We start from the raw sequence: 20,827 nt of genomic DNA, 5'->3' as shown, positions 1-20,827 counted from the left end.
CCCTGTCTTGTCACTCAGGCCCAGGAGAGACAGGACAGGCTGGGAGCTGCCCCACTGCCCGTGAGCGCCCGAAGCAGTCCCATCTCCCAGCGTGGCAGTTCTAGGCGAGGGGTGGTCCCAGCAGAGTCCCCAGCTGGGAGGTGATGGATGGGGATGCTGGTGGGTGGCCGGCAGAAGGGCCGGGCGGGAGGGTCCCACAATGGATGTCTCTCCATCAATTTGTCCTCATTACCATACGAATGGTGGGTGGGAGGGAGAGGAAGGGCATGTGGCGACAGGAGACACCCCTCACATGTTCCCATCTGGGGTAGCACATCCGCCCCCACATCCCTCCGACCCTGTCTGAGCGTGTTAAACCAGCTCCAACAACCCCGGCCTCTAATTCAGCAGAAGAGAGGTACCACCCCCTATTCAGAGCCTTGAAAAGGCTACAGGATCCGGCGCTGTTAACAAGGGGGGACATGATCCCCGTCCCCGCCTCTCCCGTCTGTCCTTCGCCCCACAGCCTTCTGCCGTGGCAGTGCCAGCCAAGCTCGCTCCCGGCTGGCCCGCTGSGGTCCCGGCAACGGAGTGGCAGGGRAATATTGTGGCTTGGGGAATGGGAGCGGAGCCTCTCTAAAGAATCCCCTGTTTGTGACAGGTTTCAGTGGCACGAGGTGGGCGGGATCCCACGGGTCTCCAAGGCCAGACCTGTCCCGCAGAAGGGGCAATGTCTCCGGGCATGGCTGTGGTATGTCCCCATCGTCCCTGAGCTCTGGGTCTAATCAGGTCCCCATGTAACGAAACTGGGGAGGGCACGCTAAAATACCTGTGACTGCAGACATCGGTACAGCAGGCTGGAGGGACCCTGTTCCCAGCGAGGGCTGACCGACCCATAGCCGCCCGCCAGAAATCCCGGGAGAAGCTGCCCAGTCCGGCTCAGCCCTGCTCGCTGCCCTCCCTCGAGTGCCCACAGAGGGAGCCGCTACCAGCCGCCCGCTCTCGCTGGCATTAGCGTAATTAAACTTGATGGCTTTTCGGAATGCGGCTGCTCCGGGGGCAGGGGCAGGACCCCGCTCTCTGCAGCGCTGTTATGAAGGGAGGCGTGGGTGTCCCAATACCCTGTCCTCGAACCCACAGAGCCCCAGTGGAGTGCGTGGAGTGTACTGCTAAGTGCTGCACCCCGAAGTTCTCCTCCACCTTCCCCTCTGTCCCAAACCCCACACCTCCTGCCCCCCTCTCAACGGTGGCACCTGAGTGAGGGCAACGTTGGGAACATCCTYCCACTACAGGTGCTGCACAGCCCCTCTGTCGGCACATGGCAGATTCTCCTGGGCAGAGATGAAGGTGCTCTAGCAGGCAACAGCCTCTGGGAGTCAACCACAGCCTGCTGTGCCTGTATGAGCACCACGGATAGATAGACAGACAGACAGACAGACAGACAGACAGATGCACACATCTGTCCCCACACACACCTTTATTCCCTGGGCAGACACCTGCCCACCATCACACTGGACACCCACCAGCTTTCAGAATCACCACTCAGTGCCACAAATTACTGTCTTCCCAGCTTGCATCCTTTACATCCCAGGAGCACCCAGATGTCCCTGTGTCCCTGATCTGTGTCCCCTCCAGGAACAAGCTGGGGGGAACCTGCATTTGGCCCATAGTGACAGCAGAGCACTGTGAGGACAACAGGACATGGGCCTTCCATGGCAATGCCCACCTGTGTCACCATACCCATGCCTGCAGCCATGCCCACCCCATATCTGCCAGGTGGAGAGAGCATTTTGGACTCATGGAGGGGRTTTACAACCTCTCCCACCACACAGGGTGAGCCCTGCCAACCCTCCTGCTGATGGGGCAGCCTTAGCTCCCGCTCCCGTAGTGTGGCATACARAGCTAACATATCAAAGCCACCCYTTCCCTTCCCTTTGCCCCTCTCCAGTCACCAGGACACAGTCAGCACCCACACTGGGTCCCTGCTGCAGAATTGGCAGACCTGGGGGTGATGCTGGTGGTCCGCACCCTCCCTACAAGTGAGAAGCAGGCAGGGGAAGCTGGGGACAATGCAGGGGGCAGCTGGCATCAACCACTACCTCATATCCCAGAATGAGACGGGGGACTCCCAGCACTGTGAGAACAGCCAGCAGGATACAGCCCCAGGAGAAACCCCACTGCCATCCAACATTGACTTCCATGAGTGGCTGCGTGGTGCCGCAGGACTCATCAGTAGGGTGGGTGTGTGAGTATGTACCCACACGCTGAGGACGAGTAAGAATCTAATCAGGGTCCTTTTCCGTAATAAATCATTTGTCTTAATCCAACGCCCTCCCTCCTGCTCTAATAACTCCCAGCGCTGGGCCCCACAGCCACAACAATGCAGCTAATGGAACWATTTATTTTCATAATGGTGCTGGTGGGGAGAAGGGGTGGCCGGGGTGGGGGCAGCGTGGTCTAGGGCAGGAGTTTCTAATTAGTGAATGAAATTTGATGTAAGGCTGGAGGAAGATGGATTTGCTTCCTGACAAGGGGCCTTTCAGCTCATCAAAGCACCCAAACAGGGAGGTAAATTAAATTATTTCTAATTCTTCACTAACCTCCAGGGAGTCACCCTTCCACCAGCAAAAGGTGGGTCCATTCCTGAAATGAAGGGGCACTTGAAGGACTGAGGTTAGGTAGAAGGGACCRGTGTAAGGGATGGGGATGACAAGATGGGATGGGGTGGGACAGAGGCGCAGGACAGGCTGCCACTGACTTTGGTGAAAAARTAGGGAGGGAAATGGTGGTGATGGAGGGAAGAGTTGCAAATGGCCAATAAATAAACAACTCAGGGACTAATGACTAATTTGCTGTGAATTTTCCATCCATCCCTGTCACCTAACTAGACCTGGAGCAGGGCTGAAACACAGCCGGAGCTGGGATGGAGCAGAGCAGCCCAGCAGCAAGGAAACAGCATCCCAACCCTCAGCGAATTTGAGCAGAGACAGCACTTGCTTGTGAAGAATGACTGATGCTGAAGCAGGCAATGGGCCCAGTGCAGGGCATTGCTTCAGCAAAAGCCCTTGTTCTCATGCCTTTGTRTAATTTAAGGCCAACACCATATGTTTATGGCATAAAGCTGTTCTTGGGATACACACTGTTTCTTTCTAGATGCCCAGCTCCTGCAGTCCTGTGATGGACACTTGTTTCATCAAAAAACAAATGCAATCCCTCCTAGCTCTCCCTCTTGCAGTGAGACCTTCCCCTGTCAACCTGCCAGTAGCCCAGATGTCCCCAGTACCAGAGTGCAAAGCCTTGGTGCTGTGGCTCCCACCAGGGAGTGTGACAAGCTGCCCTGAAAGCAGCCGGGGCTGTGCCACAGTTCCACCCCCTCTGGGGCCAAGGAAGCCCATTACGGGACAACAGGCAGGTTCTTGGGGGATTTTCCACATGAAATCACAGAGTGCATTTCCTGCAAGATCTGCCCTCCCAACCATCCTCTGCATTGCCAAGCAGTCACGATTGCAGCACAGCCCAGGGAGCGAAACAGAGGAATTGGGGGGCTGTGTCTTACTGCAGGGGAGGCACAGCAGAGCCGGGGCCCTGCAGCAGTGCGTGGGTTTGCTGCAGGCTGAGCAGCACAGTCCCCTCCCCGTGGCTGAGCTACGTGGAGCTGGGACAGGCGCAGAGCCGGCTGTGCTGACCCAACACTCCAGGAATTTAATTTGTTTAATATATTCCCTGGGAAAGAAGAAAATAAATAAGTGGCACCTTGCTTGCCCCCATGTCTCACTCTCGCAACAGAGGTGTCAGCTTAACGAGCTGAAGCCCTCAGCCTGATTAACCATCCGCTGCTCCTGCTAATAGSGAGCCGCCGAGCAGCGTGATTGATGCATGGAGAGCATTAGACCCCCCCAGCCTGGTGCTGGACTGCTGGGAGGGGGCACCATGCCCACCCCAGCCCCTTTGCTCTTTCACTCCCTACCCAGGCCCATGTCAAGGGCATGTCAAAGGCTTCCTCTTGCCCCAGGATAGATTATCCTGCCCCATGGGTCTGTGGCATAACCAGCACCTGGGAACATGAAGCTGAGGCTGTTTTCTTCTCTGGAGGCWGGGGTGGACACACTGGTGGTTTCCCACTGCCTGTGGGTCTGTGTGGCACAAAATAGGGGCYGAGGACCAGAGTTGGGCAGAGGCTTTGTGCTGAGCTCTAGGTCTCAGCCACACTGCCCCCCATGGGCTGGGGTCGGGACACTTGGGGAYACTGAGGCACAGATATGCTAGAGGTGACGGTGACAATCCAGGGGGAGCCCAMGAGTCTTGGTAGTTTCTTCAAGGCTTTTTATCCAGTGAGCCCTTGCCATACATTTAGGGAAGCACACTCCCCCTTTCCCCATCCACTGCTCACTCAGGCTCTTCTGCAGTCCTGCTTGCCCATCCCTTCATCTCCCTCCTCCCTGGTGTCCCTGGGTCTCACTCAGAGACGTCACCATCTCCCCCCATTCCTATCCCATGGCATCACCATCCCCTGCCCCCACCTTGGGAAAGGGTTAATCAGCAGCCAGGGAGGCAGGATAATAAATGGCCGTTATCTTGTTAATGAGCTGACATTAATTAGAGCCCAAGGTCCTGGGARGAGCAGCTGATTTGTCCTGTCACCCTGGGAGCAGGTTGGGTGCTGACTCCATGGAAWGGCCATTAACAGGGAAGAGRTGAGGCTGTGTTTGTGGGGGGAAASTGGTGTGTRTGAGGGYGTCCCTMCTCCCCACTCCTTCACCCCCATAGCCCAAACCTGGYTCTGTCCCCTCACAGCAACTCTGGCTTTGTGACAAGACCCAGTGAAGGCAAAACTGAAGATTGTGGAGGTCACAGAAAAAATCAGAGCTGTGGGATGCCCCTGTGTGCCCATCAATAGTGGTGCCAGGGGGAAGAGGAGCCTGGCTGTGCCAGAGATGTGTGACACTYGACACAATGAGCTGGAGTGCTGTGCTGGGCAAGGGCTGTGGAAGTGGGAGTAGGAGCATGGGGAAGCAGCAGGAGGGACACTGTGTGTTCAGTCACTTCRCTGCTTTCCTGGATGATGCTGAGCTATGGGAGGTGCTGGCATGTTCAGTCTCACACCCCAAAAGACCAGGCCTGGGGTGAGGACAGACACTGAGGATTGAGCCAAGGTGCTGGTCCCTCATTTGAGGGCAGTAGGATGAAGGAGRCCTCTGTGTGGATGCTGTGTGCTCMTGATGTTTCAGGACCAGGTGTTTCAGAGCCATGGGGGGCTAACAGGACTGGAAATGTCGTGGTTGTATGACAAGGGAGTCCTTGTAAGAAATAGATCTGTGCTGACTGTCACTCCAGTCCATGTGTGAATGTGTCACTTCATCCCCATGTGTCCCTGTCACTCCATCTCCATGTGTTTACAAGGGGACAAGCCTTCTGTCTCCACACGTGAGCACCTTTGTAGGGCATCGCTGAATTCCAGGAAGCCAACAGACCTAGGGCATCCCCTGCCTGTCCCCTGCAGCCCTATGGCTGATCCTGAAGGATGGGACAGATGTGACACCTCAGAGCTGCCCTGGCTATTCCCTGACACCCTCCCTGCCTTGCCAGCCCTCCTGTGCTGGCTTGCTCCAGAGTGCGAGCTGTTAACACGTTTTTCTGCTCAGCCTTGCCATGTCCCATCAGAGATGAGGCTGCTTATTTGAGGAATTGCTTGGCTAAATAAACAGCTGCCAGAAATCCCTGCAGGAGGCCTGACTGGGAGGGACTGAGCAATGTTTGCTTTGCCTGTTAACCCCTTCGCTGGGGRCTGGTACCTGCGGCTCCGTGTGGAGGGAGGGTGGAGGTTGGGTACGGTGGGCAGGGGGATGATGGCATGGGGATTTCTGCATTCCAGGACATACGCCCACCTGTTGGATTCGGCAGCTGATGTGCCAGGATGAAGAAGCCCCCAGGAGCCCGTGGCTGGCTTGGAAGTCTCTGTGGTGGGTTGGAGCAGGCTAACYCACATGAGGAGGGATCTAGGCAGGGACAGAGCATGGCAGTGACTGAGCACAGGACCTTGGAAGCAAGCAGGGAGGTGGCTTCACTGACTTGTCCACTGTCACCATCAGAGCAGGGAGAGCCTCCTAGAGACAGATGAGAAGYCCTATTTCTGCAGACAGCTGCTCTGCTCCCATAGCAGCAGTGTGGACGCCTCTACCCGTGTTTCTGCAGAGGGGACAGCCTGCAAGCAACCTGGGACCTCGGGGCTGGCTGTGCCAGATCTGTGCCAGATGTGACACAAGGTAGGCGGGCTCAGCTCCCACCGCTGCAGGGCTGATTAGCACCTATTATCTGGTTGGTTAACGGCCCCAGGCTGCTCACAGGTAACTTCAACTGTTCATTTAGCTACAAATCATCACTGGACTGGCAGTTTATTTACCTTCCCCACCAGCCTCCTGTGGCTTCCCAGACTCTGGAGATAGCGGATGGCCTGGCTGTAAGGGGCAGGGGAAGGGCAACATCCTGCTGTGGGCAATAGTCAGGGCTCCCACAAAACCTGGAACACCCCAAAAAAGGGCTCTTACACCTAACACTTCTTAMCAGGGGCTCAGCCTGCTCAGGGATGAGAGTGGGATGCTTCTACAGCCTCTCTCATGAGGGAAGAGCTAGTAAAACCCTTCTAAGCAGGCTTACATCCTATCTCCAGCATTGGTGGTGCCTACAGGCTGTATTTCTCCATTAGCTGGCTACAGACTTTGGAATGGTGCAAGATGATCTGAGGTACGAGGTCCAGAGCAGCAAAATCTCTGCTTCCTCAGAGATGCTTTAAACAAGGTTGAYACACTGTGGGTTTCTTACAAAGAAATAATTTCTAAAGGTGGAAAGCTCTGGAGGCTGTGACCTGGTGAGTAGTTAATGCTTAGCAAACARGTACAGCCATCTTGGAGACAGGGAGCTCTTTCAACACTCACAAGCCTAAATGGCCTGGTTAGAAATCAGGGTTTCTGACACCTCTCTGGGATGGGCTGAGCACTGGTTCCTGTGCAGTCTGAGTGTCAAAGGTAACTTCTATTGACTCAAGGCAGGAGGTGACCCAAAGCTGGCAGGAGGACCTGGTGCTAAACTGTTCATCTAGGAATGGCCAGAATGAAGGGTTAGGTGAAAATCAAGACACCCCAGCAGGGGTCATATCAAATATTGTGTCTGGGATGAGGACTCGATCCTGGGAAAATGGAAGTCTGGTCCCAGTCAGGAATTTTTTTATCAGAGTATGGATTTTCCTCGGCACCCTTAGCTTTGATCTTCGGGCAGTTGGACTTGCTGAGGGACATTACGTTGCTTCCCAAGGTGATACTGAGGAAGTAGTGGGGCTGTAAAACTGAACTGTGCTCCCAAATACTACCTGTGACCCACAAACATGGCTTGTTTCTGAGGGCTCAGGTATTGCTGGCAGCAAATTGGGGAAGTATGTGAAAAGCTGTYGGTAGTGTTGCAGGACTCTACAGCWGCTGAAAACTTGTTTGCACCAGATCTGGGTGTCTTTGGTGGCTGTGTGAGTGTTGCCCTTCTAGTTTTACTCCTGGTTCTTGACCTTACGTGGATGGGAGTCACAATGGAGTMAATCCATTCGAGGCTATGGACACAGTAAAGGGCTCCAGTTGTCTAGCTGGGCACCTTCCATCAGCAGTGAAAGGCTTTGCAGGGTGTAATGTATGTGCAGGGGTGCTGCAGGGACTGCTGCCTTCAGGTGACTGAAGGAGGACTGARCTCTGAATGTCCAGCTGAGGCACATCCAAAAAATTCCCCCCAAAATATCTGGGCAATTGAAAGAATCCCAGGAAGCTCTGGGCTATGGGAACACTCCTGGTGATGCCCATTGCCCAGTGTGGGATGTGGTGATGAGGGTCTGCCCCAGAGAGGTGGGGGAGCTGAGGAATTTTACTGCTGCCTGGGCAGCCTGGATCTCTCATGGGCCTGCACTTTCTGGACTGAAACAGTCTAAGTGGTTAAAAGTGGATGTACCTTTAGGGCACACTGAACACGAGGTGCATCAGTGAGGGGACAAATGGAGATGTTGATGGTGTGGGTTYCAGCACAGGGGAGCTTTGGGGGACTGGGTGCAATATGATGCTGACTGGGAACATCTTCCCTTAAACTCCACTTCATCCTGAACTGGGATGGTTTGTTGGGATGGTTTCTGTCCACAGTGCCCCAAGCCCTCAAACTGAGTGAATGAGCTTTTTCTCTGTTTGGATCTGGGGTCTGCTACCTGTGGCTGATGTTCGGGGTTGCCTTAGACCCTCCTGCTGCAGAAGGATGCTGGGCAGAGGTAGGGGGCYAGGCCACAGTCACATTCACTTATTACAGCCCTCTGATTTAGTTAGCAACCAGGTGAGCTGTCACTGGAGGACCTGACTGATGGGAAAGAGAGTTCCCTCCTTCCTGAGGCGGGAAATGAAGCTAATCAGACCCCGGACACCTTAATCCAGCTCTGATCTGATTAACGACCCTGCAGACTGTGAACTCATCAGCACCCTGGCATCTATCACTGCCTTGCATCCTGCCCCTTCTGCTGTCCACCAYCCAGCCCAGCTCTCCTGCACACAACCCTGGATTCCATCTTTTTGCCCTGCATGGCACGGGCTGTGTGCCAGCTGCTCCCATCCTGGACAACCCTCTTGCACGGTCTCAGGGTCTGGTCCAAATGTGTCCGCTCATCACTGCTCCACAATTTTCCTAGATTTTCTTTTTTATTTTATTTTTTTTTATTTCCACCCAGGTTTTATGGCTCTGTCAGCAAAGATTTCTTGCTTGTGCCATTCAAAGGCTGCAGCTTGGCGGGTTGTACTGGCATCACCCTGGCATCAGTGAACGGGGCACTAGCATGGGCTGCTGATCCTTRTGGGAGTTGCTTGTCTTTGGAAAACCTCCTTGCATATTGCAGGGGACTCCCAAGAGCACAGTAAGGCTCAGTGCTGTGACCCAGTGTCCTCATTCAAATCCTGCTCCCACTGCCTGAGCTACAGTGGGCACAGTCACAAACGTTCTCAGGGCTTGCCAGGAGTTACCTGGGCTGTCTGCTTTCCTGTCTGCTTTCCTGTGGTGGTGACTGAGGTGGTGATTTCTCTGTTGGGCCCCAGTCTCTGCATGAGGTCTCAAAGCACATTCCATGTGCAGAGCTAACAAACCAYTGCAATCCTTGGAGTCAGTCCTGAGGGCTCTGACAAGGAGCTGGTGGCTTCTCCCTCGCTGTGTAGTCTGTAGATCTGCAGAAGAATTCTTCTGCCTTCACTGTGCTCTCTGCTCCCTAGTTATTTCTTGTAGATTCCCCCTGTGCTTGGGAGTCAGTCTGCTCCATTCCTACCCTGTCCATGTCTGCTGCTTGGTTATTCACATGGGGAGGGAGAGCAAGTGCTTGGTGTCTTTAGCTTGCAGGACATTGGTTTGCGTCCTGGGAAAGCAGGGGCGATGGACTTGGGRGGAAAAGAGGGGAGCTCTACAGCCTCCCTGTTGGCAGAGAGGGTGGGGCAGCAGGCAAAACTGAGCTGATGTGGAAAGGAGCACTGTTTCACCTTCAGTATCTTCTGGCCGAGTCAGGTGTATTACCATAGGGTGACATCCACCCCAAATCCCCTTCTGAGCAATTCCAGCTTTCCATGGAGCTGATTCCTGCCCTCTCTCCCAGGGATGCATCTAGAGAAGGGCTACCATGTGTCTGTTCCCACACAAAATCTTGGGTCTCCCAATGAAGCTCTTTGTTGCTGGGCTCAGGCAACAGAAGGAGGAAGTTTTTGCACATGTGGGACCTTTGGAGCTCGCAGCAGAAGGGTGATGTGTGTGCAGGGAGATCAGCAGGCTCCACACCAGGCTATTGGCACAGGGAAGAGAAGTCCCTGAGTTTACTGAGCTGAGAAAGCATAGAAGGCTGAGGAAAGTCCCATATGATTCTGCCTTTCTCTTCTCCGGGTATCTGCTTGCAGCCTGTGTGGCACACAGAATACAGTGGGGTGGACTCATCTCYTGCTCAAGGAATAGAGTAATGCCAGAAATGCTGAAGGGAGAAGAAATACAGTGAGAGGAACTTCCTTCAGCCATTATTACATTTAGKCAGCTGCTATTGCCCTGCCCTACTTCTAAAGAGCGGGATCCACCATAGGGCACWGAAAAGCAGAGGCTTGTCTCACTGTGTCAGAAGGACACAGAAAAGTGGGACCCAGAGACACAGATGGCGCAGATCACTAAAGCACTCACATGCACTCTGCCTTTCCCTGAAAGCCAGTGCCACAGGATCTGGGGCAGCTCTGCTGCTGCTCACCCACAGTTCCCAGAGCAGCCAAGGTATTCCTCTCTATCCTTCCCTCGTGACATTCTCCATGCCGTGTCTTGTCTAGGAAGGGTAAGACCAGGCAAATGAGTAACAATCTGCCTGCWTGCAGCTGCTGTGTTGGCATCTTGGACAGACATAGGTGATGGAGGGTGCTGGTCCTGTGTGTGTCCAGCTCAGCTCTCCCTGGTTTCCAGTGATGCAGCGGGAAACAGCACAGCTGGGCATTGGCTGTGATCGCTGGTGCACAGGATGCAGAGGAGCCTGCTGGTGAGTGAGCGCCTCTCCTGCCCTCCCAGCTAAGCACTCTGCCCTCCAAGTGTCCAGGGGCTCCACGGTGCCAAGCCAGCACTGGAGCCCAGCAGGGCTTTGCCTGCCTGCACTGAACTCAGTCTAGTGTGTCCAGATCTCCTCCAGCCACTGCAACCACAGACCTGCTTCCCTGCCAYGGGGCTCTGGATCAGAGTGATGGGCTCAGCGCCCTGGGCAGTGGGTCCTGCAGGCTGGGGGGACCTCTGGGTGTGGAGRGGCTAGGGAAGGGGCAGAATAGCCCGGGCCAGTCCCTGGCGTGAGCCCGCTGCTGTGTCCGGGGGCTGAGGAAGCTGGAAGAGGGCGGCCGGTGGGGAGGGCGGCGGGGCGGGGGGCCGGAGCGGAGCCAATGGGGAGCTGGGGCAGGTGGAGGGGGRGGTTAAAACCCACCCCAGTGCCGTCGGGCGAGCGAGTGCCTGGGAGGCGGAGCGGAGAGGAGGGCTGCCCTCGAGGGCAGCCCCGCTGAGCGCGGCGCGGCCCCGCGGGTGAATGCCCGCCGGTGCCGGGGCTGGCCCGGGGTGGCCGGCCGGGCTGTGCCCTGGCAGCGGAGCGGTGGGGCGCCGGGGAGCTCGACGGCTCCGCACGGGGCAGGGCCATGCACAAGCCCATGGAGAAGTCCCAAAACTTCCGCATCGAAGCACTCCTGGCTGAAGAGCCGGCGCGGAGCACCTCCCCGCCGGGGCTGAGCCCCGGGAGCCCCGCGGAGAGCCCTGGTCCCGCCGGGCGCTCCGACACCCCCTCRCCCCGGGCGCCCCAAGCTGTTGCGCCCCTCGCCCCGGCCGGCTTCGTCCCCAAGCCCGGCTTGCTGCAGCTCTCTGGCCCCGGGCTCGGCGCCCTGCCGGCCCTCTATCCGCCCGCCGTGTACCCGCTCCCGTCCCTGGGGGGCCAGCACCCCGCGTTCGCCTACACCGGCATCCCGCACCTGCCGCCGCCCGGCGCAGAGCACCTGAAGGCGGCCGTGGCCGGCTCCTTCCCGCTGGAGCACTGGATCCGAGCCGGGATGCTGGTGCCGAGGCTCTCCGACTTCAACGGTGAGTGACCCGGGGACCGAGCCTCCCGTCAGGCGGAACACGGCTYTCGTCCCTTCCAACCCCCGGGGGCTTCCGCCGGCGCATCAGGGTGCGGGTCCCTTCGGCAACCCGGGGCTCAGGTTTCCTGAACCCGCCCCGTCAAGGCTCTCCAGGTTCAGGTCGGGAGTCCGGAGGGGCGTTGAGCCCTCTGGGCTCACCCGATGTGTGGCTCTTTCCTGTACCCAGACCCGCTTCCCATCCTGGCAGGGTTGGGGGGATCCCACTACTGGGGGGCGGAATGTAACTCTCCCTCCGTAGACCTCCGAGGACTGTGGGGCCCTGGGGAACGGATCGGAAGGGCAAAGTCTCGCATTACGCAGGTCCGGTGTTCCAGCCGGACAGACCCAAGAAGCAGTGTCCGCACCGCTGCCGGCAGAGCCGAACCGCGCCGATCCAGGCTGCCGGCCCTGCACGGCGCTGGGGGCTCGTTGGGCTCCTCCGGGGCGGGAAGGAAACGAAAATAAAGACATGGCGGCAAGAACCCGCACCGGGAAACGAATAAATCCCTCCCGGTGCGGCTGGGAACGAACCCGCCCGAGTCCCGCTGCATGTGCGGCCGGACCGGGGCTCCGGGTCCTGCCCATCGTGGCGCTCAGCTCGTGTGCTGAGGAGCCGGTGAGTTCATCGCTGGCCGCAGCTGCGGGTTCCGGGCAGCCCAACAGCGTGCTCGGCTCCAGYCCTGCCCCAGTCCCTCCTGGTGGGCACGACCAGGGCAGCGGGCACGCACCGAATCCCGCATTGCTGTGATGGGCCACGGGTGGGAAGGGTCCTGCAGGGCACGGACGGCACAAGAATTGTCTTCAGGCACTTGTCCCGTTGGGGACTGTCGCTGGCACCCCCGGCAGTGTGACCTGAACCCTGCCCTGTGCTGGTCAGTGAAAGATGGGCATTAAACCAAGAGTGGCTGGTTGATAAAGCCCTGTCAGAGTATCCAGTTTCGTTAGCTGAGCATAGTACTTTCCAAAGCTGTAAGCCCATTTACAAAATAATAGTATTTTAAGTAATATTTTAATATTTATTAAATATTTATTAAGTAKTTAAATAATAATATTATAAAATAATAACAAAAAAGGGCTGGGTGAATAATAGTGCAAAAAAGGATGGAGAATTAACGTGAAACATCCCGTTTATTACTCCTACCTCAAATTATTTCTGGCCAGGTTAAAGAGAAAGAGGCCGTTTTCTTCCCCACGCKGTCTCCCTTTACTTGGCTTTCCCCTGACTTTACGAAAGGTCCATCTGTGAATCTAGAGGTGTAGAATAAGCCTTCAGTGCTATGGCTTCAGTGCTATTAAACGTGTCACTAAGACAAGAAAATAGGAATCTTTATTCGTTAGGGGGTGAAACATCTTCCTGCTCTTCTACAGAGGCCATGTTATCCTTGAAGGGTCTGGTGTATCTCAGCATCCTGGGTTGTGTATCTCAGCACACTGAGAGCTTCATACAGGGTTGTGTTTCACCAGAGTGGGAATGCTCCACTGCATCTGTTCCTGTAGCCCTGAGCACAGCATCTGGCTGGGATAATATAGAGRTATTTGTGCATCAGCCCCATTCCTCTTTAAAGGATCTGCTCTACAGCTGGTTGTATCCAAAAGGAAACAAATCCCAAATTAAAGGCATGAGAACAACTTGTGAAGGAAGCTCTGCAGAATGCACTGTACCAGCATTTCAATGGGTCTTGTGAGAAACACTGAACAGGTCTCCTATGGATGCTCAGAGGGAGGAAAAGCACTTTCTGACCCAGGTATTACCTGAGTTCTGGAGACCCCAAAGCAGGGTAGACAGGTGGAGGTGTAACAARGATGCAGTGAAAGCTGCCCAAGCTGTACATTTTTAAATCAGAGTGATCACTGTCTCAGTCCATGTCCTTACTAAAAGGTGTTTGTTCMAAATTTTGGGGAGCCCTTTGCAGTGGGAATTCTTTCTCCCCAGAGCRTCCCTTTAAATTCTTCAGAAAATCCTCTGTTATGCAGGACAGAATCTCACCCATCTTCAGACCTTTATTTCTGTGCATTGGTAACACTAGGGTTCTCAAGTGTGTCTTCAGCCCTTGCTCTTGTGGGCTCACTGAAGCTCTGAAATCAGGTTCTTTTGCAGCATGCCTTCTCCTTGAAGYTACCAGGGCTGGCCTCAGCTGCATGTTACGGCTGTGTCTGGGCTCATATTTGCCCCATGTGCTGACCATGGTGTAGGACAGGGACAGTGGTGTTGGTAAACAGGGACAGGAAGGRGCACCTGCCTAGTGTGTGCTGCCTCCACAGCCCCTCCTCATCTCTCTGAGGGCAGTGGGCTGAGCAGGAGCCTCCTGCTGTTGGTACGGGGCTTCTGGGCCGCCCGTAGTTTGTGGGATACCCTGTCCCACCACCAGCCTAGACAGACGGATGGACGGACCTGCCTGGCTGAAGTTTCCAGAGTGGCTGAGTACAAGTGCCAGTGCTGCTGGTGCCAGCCATGTGTAACTCTCCCAGCAGCAGTGGACAGATGCTGTAAGAGATGAATCTGAAAGCCTCCTAGGACATACTATGGATCATTCCAGGGGGAGATCACCCTCGAGATTTATTTATAGAGAATCCCAGGACTAACTTCTAGAATAAATRTTTAGAGATSTTTTGCAGTGTGGTCTAATTTGATYTCCTGGGGACAGGGTGGRGGAAGCAGCGGGAGAGCCCATGAACTTCAAGCTATGTGGGTATGTGTTGCACACATTCTCCCTATTATCACCTGTGTGTGGGGAAGTAGAATGCCAGGGGGATCATCTGAGACAGCTAGTATCCTTAGGAACCTGGTTTGGGTGCTGGGCTTGCTCAGAGCAGTGCCCCAGGTGCAAGGCAGGTGGGTGCTGTGCCTCCCTAGTGAGCTGCCTGTGCAGAGCTGCGTGCAGTGCTTGGCTGCCTCTGCTGCAATGCGGAGTGAGAGGGTTGTGGAAGGCCTGGGTGCAGGAGCAGGCGTGTCCTTRTTGCAGACAGCAGGGATGCTGCTTGCCCATGTTCCGCTATCCCCAGCCTGGGTCCCTATCCTGGGGCTTTGAGCCCATCCTGAGCCACACAGGGGGAGTATTTGGCACTGGAGTCCTGTGCCTGTTGGTTTTTCTGGGAGCTGTGATTTGTTTGCCCTGGTTGTCAGCATGGAAATGCAGTACCATGGTGGGAGCCAAGTGCAGATACCCACTGCAGCTGAGAGCTGTAGGAGTGGGGAGCAGTGACGTACAGCTCTCTGTAGACTCTCAGCAAGAKCTCTGAGGGGATCTGGTGCTTAGATGGCTTTCCTCACACACCACTTCCTTGCATCACCAACTCACTAACTTGATGGCCTGGAGCCCAGATTAGATCCTGCCCTTGATGGCAGAGAGCTTGCTGGTGGGCTGTGCTGGGCCAGGAGAGCAGGCAGGATAAGTCTTATCAAACTGTTCAAAAAGCAATGCCTTCCAAGGCTCAGCAGGTGTACGTTGGTCTGGTGTCAGCAGGAAATATGGCCTGAGAAACAGCTGGCAAGCAGCAGTCGAGGTTTAATAGTGGAGCAAGCAAAGGCCTAACAGAGGTGCCCTTACACATGCTGCCTCACGGATAATGGCCAGGGCTGCTGGCAAGTCAGGAAAAGCCTCTGCTGTTGACCCTGATGGATGCTGCGACCACCTCTCTCCCTTCCAGCTCTGACATCTGGGAAAACACTCCTAAAGCAGTCACGGTGTTAATTTCCTCTCCTTTATCTGCCAGACCACAAAGTTAAGTGAACTATATAGTTAAACAAACCAAATTAAAAACAAGTGAGTTAATAACAACCTAGGATTACCCTTGTTATCAAGTAGACGGAACTGTATCAAATAAACCAACAATGCTTTATAAGCTTTATCTAATTATCCAGGAGGCAGCTGCCTTGCAGAGCTCCTGGCCTCAGACTCAGAGGGCATTCCTGGCCCCAGGCCAAGCAATTTATTTACTGACACTGCAGCAAGATGCCAGGGACCCATCAAGGGGTCYGAGCCCTGCCAGGCTGAAGGGATGTTCAGACAAGCTCTGATCCTGGACRTGGTGCTGGAGGAGATGGCTGACTAGATAGTAAATCCTTTGGAAGCACAGGTGTGATGCTGAGGCAGTCACTGGTTTTCTGGTAGAAGCTGGGTAAGGTGGAGAGCCWTCCCAAAGGCCTATTCTGAGATGCTGACTGTGATAGGGATGGGTTCAGAGCTCAGCTGACACTGACTGGAGGTGGTAAGCCTTGGGGGGTTGCTTGCTGTGCACCCCTTGGGAGGATTCTTTGTCCATGTGACAGCCTGCCACAGGACAGGGAAGGACAGGACTGCACACTGGCAGAACAGGCTGGAGCTACCAACAGCCACAAGGCACAATTTCCTCTTTCCATGCAAAACTGGAACCTGCTTCATTCCCTCGGTGTCAACTTCTACCTCCTCCCTTTTCTCCTTTCCCAGTGAGAAACTGCAGACCCTCTTCCCTCATACTGTCTCCGCACAAAGGAGCTAGAGCCCTTTAGGAAARGTAAAAGCAGAGTTGATGCCAGAGATGTTGGTCATTCAGGTCCATGAAAACCTGCTGCTGTGGGTAGCTTAAGTCAGCTGTATTAGCTTGGGCTTTACCCCGCCTAGGGTGCAGGTCAAATCCTGAACAAGGCACAATGGGGAGCAGTGGTGATGATAATAATAGCTGCTGAAGGATGTATTGTCAGAGGAGGGCAGAGGTTAGGTGGCCAGCCACACCTCTGTAGGCTGGRCATTGGATGAGTGGTGCCTTGAGCTGTGTGACAGCACCACAGATGAGTTTGAGGACTGGGGTTTTTTTTGTCAGCACAGTGGCAGGAGGCAAAGTGGGTTTCCAAGAAAGTCAGAGTCTGTACAATATTTGTAATGGACACACTGCAGTGGACCTGAATTGGACAGTGAGAAGGAGAAATTGGGGCTGGCAGTGGGACTGTGCTCCAGAAATCAGTCCCCTGCATTGCTGGTTATTTGGGATACATCCTGTTTGGATTTGACTTTTGGATAACTTTCTGCTCTTCTCTTCCCTGCTAGACCAAGCAGTCCTCAGCAGCTTACCTGGGGAAGACTGAGTCCCTTGAGAGGGTATTGTTAAAGCAAGCTRCCTTCCAGGATCCTCTGAAGCCGGACAGACAAAATTTGCACTGCTTTTGGGATTGAGATTCKTCTATGATGCACTTCTGTGCCTCTACTCTTGCCACATCTGGTTTTAGTCCGACCACATATGACCTTGCCAGAGGAGGCACAGAGGAGCATTTAATGGTGAACTGAAGGATTTCTGTGCTCCCTGAAGCTGGGACACAATATCCTAGGAGCTGAGCCCTAGACTCTCTGCTTTGGAGGTGGAATTCAGGCTGGGAATATGATATTTCTTCACCCCTGGACTCTCCAGCTCCAGAAAGCACAGAACTCCCAGATTACTAGATGCTGAGAGGGCACGTCTTCCCTTCTCTTTCCCCAAAATATTTTTTACAGACCATGCTCAGAAAGAGGAACYGCTGAGGGGGATCCTTCCCTGACCTGGTACAGCCAACCTGCACAGTGCAGTCTCTGCTGCCAGGAGGGACTCTGGGGCTCCAGATGCTCCAGCCACCCTCCTGTCTCTGTCWGCAAAGGGGGCTCATTGGGAGCCAGAGTCCTGTGGCTGCTGAGCACTACCTGGGGCTGCTTTGTGTTATGCCCCTCACCAGCAGAGCGACTGAATTTCCCCTCCAGTTCCTTCTGATGCATCYCTGGCCTTTCCCTCCCTGAGGAGCTGCAAAGCTTGGGCTGCCCCATCCCTGCAGATACTGGTTCCCATAACACCTCCTTTCCTTAGCCAGAGGAAGCCCTCACAGGTTTGTTTGGTCCCATGTCTCCCTCGAGGATTTGTACAGCCACAGCATCCATGGCCAGTCAGAGACCAAATGACTGCTGAAAACTGAAGAGCTGAGACATCTTTCATCTGTATTTGTCCTGGGAATCCTTTGAGTCTTTCATTTGGTTTTAGCCTTGAGTATGTGTCATATGCAAAATAACGCATCATACATGTCAGAACCATTGGCACAGTGTTCAGTGAGTCCCTAATTTACCTGGCTGGTAGCTACAAGGTGGGTCYCACAGGGTGTCTCTCCTGGCACTGAGGAGCTACAGGCACAACAAGGGGTTGTATCTTGTCTTGCTCCCGTGAGGAGTTTGCACAGCCCCAGCCCAGCCTSTGTTTTATTTGTTTGACCCACCCAGCATCCAGGGACTTGGGATCAAACTCATGTTGTGATCAGGTCATGYCTCTTCCATAAATTCCTGCCTCATGCGTCATCACTGTGTTTGTGAAGGGCTAGGTGGACACCTCAGGAGATGAGCAGGTTGGGATCAAAGCTGGAATCTGGGGGAGATAACGTGAATGGTGTCCCATGCCCAGCAAAGTGGGTGAGTTGTAGTGGCTCTTGCCAAGCAGGGCACATCTTTGGGGCCAGGATGCTCCATCTGGTTGCCCAAGATGGGTCAGCAGGGATGTGCCAAGGACCTTCCACATTAGTGCCCACCACCACCCCCTGCCCTGCACTATCCCCCACATCCCTCCCTGCTGCTCCAGCACTTTATTCCCAGTTGCAAACCCCTGGGTTCGATTGCTGCYGTGGTGCTGGGAGAAGCAGTAAAAGCTGAACCCCAGGGGGACAATAAAGCCAGTGGAAAGGAGATAAGCARGGATCAAACAGAGTGCGGCAGCCACCCCATGCTGGACTCTCAAAGGTCCCTTTGTTCCTGCTGCCTCCTGGTTCAGTGCCGCTCTGCCTTCAAGGGCTGCAGGTGAGATAGTGGAGCTCACGGACAGCCCCACCGCAGCCCTTGGCCGTTGAGCTGCCACCTGTGCGGCCCAGCAATAAAAAAAGAGAATTAATTTCGGTCACAGCACTGATCCCAGTTGTACACCGAGGCCTGATAACGTATCTCTCTGGTTCCTATCAGGCCATAAAGCTATTATTGGGGTGGGAGATGATGGAGACATTCACCTTCCTCCTCATCCTGGGTTTGCTGAGGGGTTGTCCCCCTACAGATCTGCTGTCCCCTGACCCCCACCCACTGTCTGCTCTGCAGCTGCCCCACAGTCTGGCTTGATGGGGAAGTGCCGCCGGCCCCGCACAGCATTCACCAGCCAACAGCTCCTGGAGTTGGAGAACCAGTTCAAGCTCAACAAGTATCTGTCCAGACCCAAGCGTTTTGAGGTGGCCACGTCGCTGATGCTCACTGAGACACAGGTACCTTGGCCCTGGGGGGATGGAGTATAGCRCTGTGGAGCTGCCATGGGGGAAGTCAAGGTCATGGACAATGCTGATGCTCCCATCAGTGCCCCTTCCAGGGCATCTSGTGCAGAGACCTGCCTGGTGGGCTGCAGGCTCTGCTCTTGCRAAGGGCACCCCACAAATACTACTCCTCTTCTTAAGTGGCACCCCCAACTTCGATTTCAGAGCCTTCCCATTCCTCAGCATGTGGTGGGAGGAGACTTTTTGTGGGGCTAAAATGAAAATATCCCTGTGCACATCCTTGGCTGGAGGCTGGACGGGGGGAAAGCAACAGCCCACAGTATTGCTCTCCTCATGACAACCTCAGCCTCTATGYAAACATGTAGCACCATGAAGAGGTTTTGGGGGGACCCTCCATGCAGGGAAGGTRAGTGGGTGAGTGGTACAGGATGGGGCAGAGTACATCCTCTCCCCTGGGGGTTTTCCCTTGGCAGGTGAAGATYTGGTTCCAGAACCGCCGCATGAAGTGGAAGCGGAGTCGCAAGGCCAAGGARCAGGGGGCTCAGGCGGAGGCTGAGAAGCAACGAGGGCTCAGCAAAACCTGCGAGAAGCTGCTGCCTAGTGAGCCCCAGGGACAAGCTGCCAAAAGCCCCGAGTTTGTGGGGCACAGCCCTGACTCGGGCTTCCTGCACCACAGCACTGCTGAACTGAGCTATGGGCCGGACTCGTCTTGCTCAGGGGCCGAGGAAGAGGAAGAGGAGGACGACGAGATGGGTGCCACGGAGAGGAAGATCAGCTCTGTGTTGTGAAAGGCAGATGGAGCCAGCCAAGGAGAGGGGCCAGGCTGTGTTGTGGGGGGTCTTTTTGCTGGCAGACACAGACTGCGCCTGGAAGGAGCAGGGGGCTGCAGGGCACCTGCCACCCTTTAACTTATGTGTGTTTGGATCCTATTTAACTTGTAATTATTCCTCTGTGTGTATCTGGAGGAGTCCCCAGATCCCTCCCCTATAAAGCTGTTATCTGKATGCCTGTGCTTTTCCTTAGGAGATGGGAGGCCCTGCCCCACTCCCGCTACTGCGCTGTCCTACCAGRTCCCTGGGGAAAATGGTGGGGAGAGCAAACTTGCACAGCTGGCATCCTGCTGGCACAGCTGGAAGAGAGAGACCCTGGTTTCTTCTTTGACTGTACTGCCACTTTCCTGCAGATCTAACTGCCTGGAGCAGCATATCCCGGTGTGGTGCCAGCTTGTTCTTCCCCTTGGTGGCATGAAGAGCAGGGAAGGATGCCCTGGTTCCATGCCAGCCTGCCTTGTCTCCTCCTACACCAGTAGCATCCCTGGTATAGGGTGTGCAATTTGCAGGGCAAAACAGTCGTGTGAAGCAAAGCTGCTGCTGTTTTCCATGCTGCAGTTAGCCCAATTGCATTGGTGTGGAGTTGCCCCAAATAAGGGAGGGGGGAGCAGAGGTAGGAAAGTGCTCAGGCTGTAAAGGCTCAATGTTATGGTGAGCTCCTCTTTTCCCATGGTGATGCTTAACTTGTCTCAGTTCCTCTCTGGGCTTGTTTCATTATGCTCTTGAGATGTTGCTCACTCTGACTGGACTCAAATCAACCCTCAGTAGCAGGATGACAACTGGCACCCTCTACCACTTCCCTAGAAGCACTTGGGTTAAGCACTGACTCGCCACAAGTAACAGGCTGCCTTTGTCCTCACAGGATGCTAGAGGGTCCTGGAAGGCCCTAGAGATCTCCCATGCTTCCTGTGCTCTTACTGGGTCTTCCCTTGGGGTGCTGAGATGGCCATGAAGATAGAGGGGCCAGTCCAAGGAGTCAACCCTGCTTCAGCTCTCCAGTGCACGTGGGGCTGCGGGAGTGGGGCAGGCTGGGCTGGGGTGACCCATTCCCACACAGACCATGGTGTCCCTCCTGTCCCACATCCTACTCCCCTCCCATCCCCCTGAGAGTAGAGGGCTGT

The 20,827-nt window shown here is 55.0% G+C and overlaps 1 protein-coding gene across 1 annotated transcript; it reads left to right on the top strand.

The window, feature by feature from the left end:
• Window positions 1-11,168: 11,168 nt before the first annotated feature.
• Window positions 11,169-19,865, top strand: LOC130574356 (motor neuron and pancreas homeobox protein 1-like). Its single transcript, XM_057367541.1, has 3 exons — window positions 11,169-11,604; window positions 18,710-18,870; window positions 19,350-19,865. Exons 1-3 carry the CDS (start codon window positions 11,169-11,171, stop codon window positions 19,662-19,664), a joined length of 912 nt encoding a protein of 303 aa, XP_057223524.1. The 3' UTR covers window positions 19,665-19,865.
• Window positions 19,866-20,827: the final 962 nt, after the last annotated feature.

This window comes from Malurus melanocephalus, unplaced genomic scaffold (genome assembly GCF_030028575.1).
Source record: "Malurus melanocephalus ecotype Western Australia unplaced genomic scaffold, MMel_1.1 scaffold_81, whole genome shotgun sequence".
In the NCBI taxonomy this organism is placed as follows: Eukaryota; Metazoa; Chordata; class Aves; order Passeriformes; family Maluridae; genus Malurus; species Malurus melanocephalus.
The sequence above is the reverse complement of the archived record's forward strand: the minus strand, read 5'-3'. Positions and strand labels throughout refer to the sequence as shown.